This window comes from Podarcis liolepis (genome assembly GCF_965112155.1).
Source record: "Podarcis liolepis genome assembly, chromosome: 4".
Taxonomy (NCBI): Eukaryota; Metazoa; Chordata; class Lepidosauria; order Squamata; family Lacertidae; genus Podarcis; species Podarcis liolepis.
The window spans coordinates 26,722,281-26,732,588 of NC_139558.1; the positions used below are offsets into that span (position 1 = coordinate 26,722,281).

General features: G+C 42.7%; 1 protein-coding gene across 3 annotated transcripts; it reads right to left on the minus strand.

Moving 5' to 3' along the window:
• Positions 1-806: 806 nt before the first annotated feature.
• Positions 807-10,009, minus strand: ARGLU1 (arginine and glutamate rich 1). 3 transcript variants are annotated; one of them, XM_083501369.1, is made up of 4 exons: positions 9,391-9,995; positions 4,932-5,157; positions 2,528-2,611; positions 807-1,607 (listed from the first exon to the last, which is right to left on the minus strand). In XM_083501369.1, exons 1-4 carry the CDS (start codon positions 9,747-9,749, stop codon positions 1,443-1,445), a joined length of 834 nt encoding a protein of 277 aa, XP_083357495.1. In that variant the 5' UTR covers positions 9,750-9,995; the 3' UTR covers positions 807-1,442. The 3 variants fall into 3 exon arrangements, 1 of the variants encoding a protein (XP_083357495.1); XR_014525574.1 differs by having other exon boundaries at positions 1,568-1,607; positions 2,528-3,102; positions 9,391-9,967; XR_014525575.1 differs by lacking the exon at positions 807-1,607 and having other exon boundaries at positions 2,570-2,611; positions 3,045-5,157; positions 9,391-10,009.
• Between the last annotated feature and the right edge of the window lie 299 nt (positions 10,010-10,308).

Sequence of the window (10,308 nt, forward strand, 5' to 3'; positions counted from 1 at the left end):
TTCCACTAGAACAGTTACGTTTGAAAACTAATCCGTCTATCTTGGTGCCAAAAATATTTTGGGACGGACAAAAACGTGCAGGATCCGAACGCTCTGTGCCTGAAGAAAAGGACTAGCATGTTAACCTTCATTTGTGTTTACCATTACAATAACACAAAAAGCCTTTACAAAATTATTCTAGTGATCCAATTGCAAAACTTCCTATGTCAAAAAAATAAGTGCTTCAAATGGCATACATAGACTGTTACACCAGTCTAATATCACAAACCATAACTATTAATGGCTGGTGGACATGCCAGCAAATACTTTCAGTAGCCACAAGAATTTTTAAAAAAATATGCATGTGACACTTTTTATCTGTCCATTATGCTGGGGTGGGATGAAGATAAAGGGGAAGAATGCAAACGTTAGGAAAAATTAGTTTCATGAACACAAGGGTATTTTGACTTGTTCCCAAGTATAACCCTGTAATGCTGGATGGCAAACTGCTTTTGAAACTGAGGGAAGTTTCAAAAGTAAACAATTCCACTAGGCACACAGAAGCCTCATTAACTCTTTGAATGCTGGACAAAGAAAGATGCAGCAGATGAAATGAGGATCTCACCAAAACAAAATCTACCTCTAAGCCAGCGATAGCCACTAAACCGCACAGCTGTGATAGTTTCAAATTGTATGTGCAAGCTTGGCATAGAGAGCATGAAAAATATTAGTGACCTTAATACTAGTGTGCTTTTGGTTATGGGAAAACAAGTTTCTGTTCATTAACATAAAATATACATGCACTAAAAAAATTTACTTAAAACGTATGAATTTAAGACTTCACTTTATTCGGCAAATTGGTTTATTTACACAATTGGGAATGCTGGTTGAATTTTACCACTGGAATAAAAACAATTCTAGCAGAGACAATACTGAACTCCCTTTACACATCTCCAGCCAACACTGACCAACTTTTTCCTTACCTGTATCAGGAACATCAAGCACAATAGTGGGATAGTATCATAAGACACCGATATAACAAATCACTGAGGATCCAGTACACTGTGGGAATTTACCAATACTTTTGCCAAACTTTTTTTAAGAAGTCAGCAAACCAGCATTAAAAAGTAACATCAGAGTATAACTCTGAGATCAGTGGGTCAGTAAAAACCTTATCAGACCATACCATAATTCATAAAATGACCTGACCTGCATCAAGTCATTTTATCATAGAATCAAAACAGATTTATTCTTTAAGAAGACAATGATCTGATAAGGATTTAACTCAATAGACATTAAAATAAGAGAGATGTAGAGCACAGCCCCTATTAGAACAAGCTAACTTTTCAGATGTCCAAAAAGAAAAGAAAAAATCACGAAAGGAAATAAAATAAAAAACACTTCAACATGAAGCTACTATACAAAGTTTTGTTTCATTTTCCATTAGAGTTCAGAGCTGAAATTTAATCCTGACTCTTTAGTGAGAATGACAGTTTCGGCCTAGACTTTCCCTTGCCTAGGATCATTTTTTGCTCTTCCTTTTGCTGACGTTGCCTCTCTTGTTCTAGTTTCATCCTCTCCTCATGAATTTTTCTTTGTTCTTCAACAATTTTCAATTGTTCTTCAGCCTATAACATGAAAACAGTAGAATTTAGATATCCTCACACGCTGTTTGCTGCTCCAACAATCCTATACTGCAGAAGACATTTGCCAAAAACAGCCAAATCCTACACCATTAAATTATTTAGGGTTCTACAAACAAAATGGCTGAACATACAGTATCATTGCCCCCCAGCTATTGAGCCTACCTTTATATACCTCTTTATACTCTCATTATTCTAAGGAAACAAAGCAAGTCATTTTCATGACCCTTACCTATCACAAGCTATTTCCTTTTTTAAAAAAAATTGAAAACACTTTCACAAGGCAGCATGCTCCAAAAGTGCGATAAAGGCACTGCAAAGTAAAATCAGTAAGTCCCCCCGCCCCTTCAAATTCTCTCGTGGTTATACATAGCTGAAGACCAAGATTTTACCATTAGCTTCAACAAGAATAGGCAAGATCTCAGAAATCTGAAATATGGGTTTGATGCAGCAGTTGCAGTTGCTGCATGTGAAAAGACCTGTTCCGCTCATTGCATGAGATTATTATACAAAAACAAGTGAAACTGAATTATTTCTTCCACTGGTAAAAACTGTTGCACAGGCATGAAAACTGCTACAGAACACAGCTACGCTAACCCTGTGCAAACTCATCCACTAGCACTTATGCAAGCATTTGCAGAACAGCACCAGAGCGTATTTTAATTCTTGTTGGGGTCATGCTGATCTCTATGTCTCTCTTTCACCCTTCGCAAAGATGTTTAGGAAGGTCCCCCAACCTTTTGGAATCAATTTTCAGGGAACTAGAGAGATCATTGACCTTTAGCTACAATTCAGCACAGAGTTAAATGTTCTCAAATCCAATTATTTAAATTGACTGAAGTGTTCTTAACATTGCCAGGTTGTACACAATTATAGCTGCACATCAAAACTTTTCTTCTACTTACCAATTTAGCTTGTGCTTCTGCAATTTTTCGATTATTCTCTTCTAGTATTCGTTCTAGCTCCTCACGCTTTGCACGCTCTTCCTCCTAAAGGGGAGGACAGGTTAAGATGTTAGAAAAGTAAAATACTCACTCACCCATCTGCACTAGTCTTCCTAGGAATTTCTTCTGTGAACTGTCTTAAAGGGGCAGCTTTTATAGCCACCGTCTTTTGTCTTTCAAACAGCAAACTGTGCAGCCACTAAACTTGGTCTCTAGCTCTAAATTTAAATCATCCCTCCCAGTCCAAACAGCAATCAACTAAACCCTCCCTAGTCAAGAGAACCCTAGCCAGTTATTACTAGTATTTTAATATCACACAAATCAACAAGGACAACTACAAAAACTGGATAGTATTTACCAAATTAAAAGAGTAATATATAAAATATAAATAAAGTGAATAGTTTGTCTCACCAATCATGTATACCTACGTATTCTTTACCTATACTCCTTTAATCAGCATTAAAAGTTGAATATTTACTGTCTTGTCCAGTGTCCTGCAGAGTGTGCTCCTCGGCTGCCATACGCGCCAGCTTCCTCTTTAAAATGATTTGTACTGTTAGCTTGGCAATGCCTGCATCAGCAGCTCAACCATTTATAAAGAAACAACATACAAGGAAGGCTGAGCTGAGGAATGCAGATGTTTACGGTAAGAAGGAACAAAAATATGTAAAACATTCCTAAGGCAAACAATTAATAAGAAAAAAAATACATTTACTGTTAGCGAAAAGTACAAATGGCAATCCATACTCCGTAGGAACTATGGGCTTCCTTCGTGGGTGAATGGACTGAACATCCTAGGGTGTGACAAGCTTAAGAGACAGTATCAAACTGTCCCTTCTGCAATTTAAACTGGAGTCCGGGAATCCAGGGAAAGTATGAGACTGAAATCGCATCTGAAACTAGAGTTCCCTTCATAAATTTTAAAGAAACTTTGTTATGCAAACCATAAGCAAAAATATTGCAAGAAGGTTCAAGAATAATTTCAGTTATCATCATAAATATTCAAATTATTTAAATATGTGGAGGTTTTGCTAAATCAGCCTGAGGTCTGCACAAAAATATAGTAAATAGGAAACAAAGCAAGTATGTGAAGAAAATACTTCTTGCTATGTCTAGTAACCAGCTACAGGTTGGCACCCTTCACTCCAGGAATTCAAGGTTACGATGTGTGATAAAAGTGTCCTAATGGGAACAGCCATTATCATGCTTATTCCCTGCTGCTCAATTATCTACTCTTTGGGAAGGCACCATTACTCCAGCCAAAATCCACCATACAAAGTTTTGTTTTTCAAACTGAAATCTTAAAAATAATTCAGCGGTTACTTATAGCCAAAGTTTAGATTTGTAAAGATCAAACTGAATTTATAGCACATGCAGTTATTCTGTATTTTAAACATCCTGCATCATACAAAAAATCATGAGGGGGGATGGGGAAATCATCTTACTGAAGCTTCTCTCCTATTGACAACTAATGAACTAAATCAACTTGGTCAAATCACGAATTAGGGTGGGGGGGAATTGGCATGAGTTGTCTGACACTCAGCACGGCTTTCTGTAGAGTGAAAATGAGTTGAAGTTTTGGGATCCTGGAGTGATTAGTGCTGGCAAGCATCAAAACCTCCAGTAGCAAATTACTGACTGCCTCACAGAAAGACATTTTCAGCTTCTGCTCCAGCTGCTGACAGAAGAAGTCACATGTTTAGCTCAACTTCAGACAAGGACAACCTGCTCTTTTACAACTCTCTAGTCTAGAGGAAAAGAAGTTGTTAGTAGTCACTGAAAAAATGGATCTCATGAGTTTGGCGTATGCCTTTTGTGAAGGAAGTGAATGGGACCAGAGTTCCGGAATTATTCCACTGTGTTTTGAAGAAGAATGTGTGATTGCCTTAAAGGGAGAATAAGAAAATCTATTTGTTTAAAGAAAGGTAGTGCAGCTCAGCATTGCACCCTGCTTTTTATTTCCCGCCCCCTGACTGAAGGCATAAAGCCTCTTACAGTCTAGGTAAAACAAAACAAACGAGGGATACATAGTCACAGATTGTTTAACCCATTGCCCCCATAAGAAAGGACTGTGGATATATCCTGCAGCCATGGCAAAAGTTTCAAACCATTCTCAAATATGTAGGTCAGTTCCATTAAAATTCAAGTATCCTTTGCACAGGTTTTTATAGGAGAGTAACTGTTTTAGGTATCAGTGAGCTCCTCTGAATAAGTTAGAAATTAAGTTTCGCAGCAATGCAAGTTTACACAAGAAGGGAATTAGATTTGCTGTATTCCATCTCCTTCTGAACGCAACAGGAGGCACAACCCGACACTGAAAGTTTTGCCATGGACTGTCTCTACTTTCCAAACGACCGAGCGTTACCTCTCTAGCCTTTTGTGCTGCAAGTTCAGCTTGTCGCTGTCGCTCGAGTTCTTCGAGCAACTGTTTTTCCATGATGCGCTTAGCCTCCTCCACCCTGCGCAGAACTTCCCGCTCAATCTCATCTTTCCGTTTCTCCAGTTCTTCTTCTACCCGCTTTGCTACAAGTTCCTCCACTCTTCGAGCCGTCTCTTCCTCAATAAGCTTCTCTTCTATTTCTTGCTGCCGGCTGCAAGGACAGAAATACCAAATCAATGATTTTTTTGTCACCTCCAATGTGATACATCATCTATTAAGTTTTGCACAGATGTGTGCATCTGCATAGCAGGCACTGCATACGTATACAAGTGGATCTATAGGATTCAACAGTAAGTATTGCTTCCCCCCCTCCTCCGCTTTCATAAGTCCCTAAATACAGGCAGAGACCATTTCGTACAGGGTGTGGGTGTGTGCTTTCCTGGCCCCTGCACGCAACAGTGGAGCACGTATGAGCCCCCCCCCCCATTTTGCCTTCCAGATCCAAAAGGACCCGCATGTCAATTGGACATGCACCTGTGCAGCAATGCCAAGCATGCTATAATTAAAAAACCATCTATTTCTATGTAAAATAAAATTGAACCGTATGTATTTGACCCACAAGGTCATCACCAGAGGCCTTTCTTCAAGTATCACTGCCAAGTATGATCTGGCAGGCTGCTACAATGGAGACAGCACCCTTTTATTCTCCCTGCCTTTTCAGGAGCATTGGTTTGATGGAAGTTTAAAGACTCATCTGCACTTGATTTTATTTCTTTGCTTTAATGTGATTAAGTTCTGTATTTTAGTTGTTTATTTTGTATTGTAACAGTTTTCAGGTATGCCACTGGGAGAAAAAAGAAAAAAAGCCACAATGTTACACAAGCCGACATAGGCTTTAAAAAAAGCTTCTCCTTGCTCTTCTCTGCAGCACCTCCCTCTGTGCCCACCCAATCTGCTCTGGAGAATCCCACAGCCCTCCTGAGGGGAATGGTTGCTGCAGGGAAGAGAAGTAGTCCTGTTTCGGAAGTCTGTTCTGCTGATGGGCAGGACCAATTAGCTATCACCTTAAATAACCATACAATTTAATGTCAGAAATGCCAAAGCTTTATGCTACAGTGAACATGAAGAACAAGCCACAGGGGCAAAATCTGCCTTTTTTAAACAGTGTCACATAATCATCTCCTTGATTATTAGCTATATGAAAACAAGGCAGCATTTTATCATAATGTAGTGCTGATAATCATTTCAGCCAAATATTACTTTTTATTAATGTATTTGGGGTGGGATGTTTGGGGGGACATGGGGCAAAAAAATTGTCTCATCACAATTTCAAACTTTTCCCTGCAACCGTGGGGCCATAGTGACATTCTTATAAATCCCGCTGGTTTTCCTGTAAGAGAAGCATACCCTTAGCTCCTGCCCATTAAATGTGATGGTATATATTTTTTGCTGAATGGTATCAGTTAAGCTGTTAGGATTCTGAGAGCACAACACACAAGGACTCCTCATACTGCCAGTTGAATCCTTTGACACTATAAAAATGTGTTGTATACATTATGGAGATGGGACATTTAAAAACTTGCTGTGCGCTATGCTGCATACATCATGTAAGCTAATGAGGGTACATAATATGTAGGGTTGCCCCCCAACCCCCCACAGATAGTTCTTTCCAGGATACTGTACAAAAACTTTTAATAAGAAAATAATGCATTATGTTGCTTCCTTCTGCATGTTAAGATGAACGGCCTTATGCTTAAAGACCACTGGAGCAGCTCACTTAACTCTGGCTTACAGTAAGTCTCCAAGGTATTTAATGGCTTTAGCCTACCACCAAATCACCTTTTAAATTATGATGTGTCAGGGTTAAGCAGGGACCTCATTGATTTTTATAAAGTATATGTGATTTTATATTTATCCAGAAAGGTAAGCCCATGTTCTACCAATGAACTTTGACAATTCTACCTTCTTTACATCAAGCACTTCTGCTCTTACTATTTTGAGGTTCAACTCAGTATTAACCCACCTACTCCAGAATCCAAGGATTCTGCAATTTCCAAAATATACCGATTTGTACAATAACAAAATGCTAATTAGCTTTTTCCACAAACTATGGATTCTTACAGTTTCAGAACTACAGTTCTGTAAGTCAAGATTTTAATTACTTAGCAGGAACAGATCAACACAAACACCTTCAACTCTGCTTTTCAGTTTGAGTCAAGGATCAAACTTTACTTCTCATTAGGACATGATCCCTGCTGACCTTTCGGTGCAAGAATGCATTTCATGTAGCAATACCATTCACAAGTCATAAGACTGAAGCGGGCCTTCTGTCAAACACTCAGAAGCATGTGTCTACAGAACCCATCAAAAAAGAATGTGAACTAAATAAAATTAATCTGAAGAACTAATTTTTCAAATGTACAAATAAGTATTTTTTTTAATCCCAGAAGACAATGCACTATAACTAATTTACACTGGATAGACTACTCCCTCTCTAAGCTGAATAAAAGATCAGAAAGGTTTCTTTAATTACAGTGGCTCAGTGCCAGTTCAGACACTATATCTGTTGGCTTTTTCATGCAAATAGCTGCTCCACAGAGTGGCCAACTTCTCTGAACAATGTAATGTATTCATGGAACGCAGCAGCACCTTCCCTGAACAGGGAGTACTGATGGTAACAAAATCCCTACTTCAAGCAGGGATGAGCAGCCTTATCCTATGTTACACGGCCCACAAATGTCACATTTGCACACAAGGTGATCTGCATGAATAAGGCACTGGACACTGTTCATAACCCAGTTACTGTTCAAAATGTGGAGCACAGATAAAATGCTAATAAGCTTACATTGCTTATAAAAAGAACAGTATTTGTGTGTGTACTATACTGGTATAAGGATTCTGATAGCATTAGAATAAATCAGTTTGTTCATCAAGTGAACAAAGAACAGTTTTTGAAGGCTCCAATCCTCCAGTAGTACTCCACTAGCACTTCTAACTAAATCTATTGAATTGTTTTTCCCACTTACCAAGATACATGTGGCATCAACCAGGGCTGTGTGTGTGTGTGTGTGAAATTCAAGAATAATTATCAGAGATGTATTACAGATCTAGATAGCTCTCTCCTATAAGACTGCAACTGTTCTGTGTGCAACACTGCAGCCAGAACACTTCAATGTGCCTCATTCTGAAGCTTTTAGCAACCCACACACTTCACCAAGTCTCTATATGCAGCACTATTCTTCCTTCTGCTTAGTTCAGCCTGCATGTTAAGGGAGGAATGAGAGGGGGAGGGAGTGCTTCAACATGATGTACAGGAAACCTCCCTTGCAGTGAGAGCTTGGGCTGCAATGTAGTAACACCAAAGAGCTGCAGTGAGAACTGTTCTATGTCTACGTGCACATCCTAAGTATTGCTACACCACTACGGACAGTACAGTCTAGGAAAAGGACTTGGTTCAAAATGTATAAACCTTCCCTCTAAAGGGAAGGATTGCAGCTTAATGGACGAGCACCTGCCTCGCATGCAGAAGACACCATATTTAATCATTGGTATCTGCACAAATGGCTGGGAAAGACTTCCAGTCGGAAACCCCAGAGAGCAGCTCACAGTCGTTATCCTGTTAGACGGACCCATGGTCCAACTTTGTATAAAGCGGTGTAAGTCGACTGCATCTGCAGAGTATATTACAACGACATGAGCAAGGTAAAGAAATCACCCCAGAAAAGTGCCCCTTTAGTATAACTTTCCATCAAGCAAACCTTCCTGGGTTTTCCTCCCCACCCTGATAGCTGTCAAGTAAATTCAGCAAATAAAGCTGCCTACGGATTCCTGCGTTGCAGGGAGTTGGACTAGATGACCCTTTCCAACTCTACAATTTTCCATGGTTCTACATACTGGAATAAATGCAATAAATGAAAATGCAACTGCATGCTTGGAAACTTGAAAAGGTGACAGGGAAGAAGAGAGGCCGGAACCTTCTTGACAAGCAGCAGGCAGGCCAAGTCCAAAGAAGCCAGAGGAGGAAGAAAGGCCTTCCTTGCAACAGAGAAACAGGGGAGGAAAACACAAAAAGGGGCTGTCCTTCTCCTTCAGAGGGCACGTGGGCGTGCAGCCAGGTGACAGCAGCAGGATCTTCAACACACGTGCTACACAGGACCTGTCCCAGCATCCATGACAGTTGCATCCTGCTCTTTTTCGGAGGATCCCCTACTCCCTCCCCGCCCCCGCCCAAGCCCTCCCACCCGCTGTCTCTCTTCAAATCAGAAACGCCCCCACGCGCTTATGCCAAGAGCAGCGTCTGCTGCGAAGTCCGCCCCTTCGCCGCCGGCCCACCAGCAGCTCCTCTTTCCAGGAAAAACCACCTCACTAGCCAGAGACCATGGGGGGCGGCGGCTTTATTGGCGTCGCTCCCCCCCCCATCTCCCCCTATACCCCAAAGGCTCACATTTTCCTCTGCCTCTCGAACTCGGCCTTCTTCTCCTCCTCCTCGCGCTTCTGCTTCTCGTCCAGGCTGCTGCGCTTGCTGACGGTCCGGCCGAAGATGTCGATGCGGTCGGGCGGGGAGGAGGCCCTCTCCCGCTCCCTCTCCCTCTCGCGGTCCCTCCTGGACGGCGCGGTGTTGGAGCGGGACCTGGAGCGGGACTCCCTCCGCCGGCTCCGCTTGCTCTCCCGGGACTTGGAGCGCTTCCTCGCCCTCTCTTTCTCCCGGGAGCGGGACCGGGAGCGGCTCCGGTTCTTCTTGTTGTGCTTGGAGCTCTTGACGCGCTTCGAGTGCGACGAGCTCCGCGAGCGGGAGCGGCCCATCCCCGAGGAGCCCGGCTCCGAGGTCTTCAGCAGCACGGACCCGGGGAAGGACCCGGCATCCACTCTGCCCCTACGCGGGGAGGCGGGAGGAAGAGGCCGCTTCGGAGCTTTCTCCCCGCAAGGCCTCAAAAGCCCGGCAGCAGCGGCGGCGGATGGTTTGGCTGGTGGACAAGATGGCGGCCACCTCAGCTCCGAGTCACACGGAGGGGGGAGGGAGGGAAGAGGAATTCTCCTCCTTCCTCCCGGCCCACAATGCGCCGCGCGCGCCCCCACAATGCACCGCGGCGTCGCGCCTTGGAGAGGGAAAGTGGAGGGTGGGAGGTAGAGAAAGCGCCGCAGTTCTCTCCGGAAATAGCCGAAGAAGCTGCGGCGAGTTTTCACGAAGGAGCGACCGCTTAAGCGGCGAGCGGAGCGGTGACGTTAGGATCGGCGCGCGCGGTGACGGAAATTGCCGAGCGCGGCGCGAAGCGTTGAAGAGCGGAGCTGCGTTGGTTTGGGCGTGGCTTGGAACCAGGGAAAGGGCGAATGGGCGGAGCTCGGGCCGGCTGGGAAATTGTGG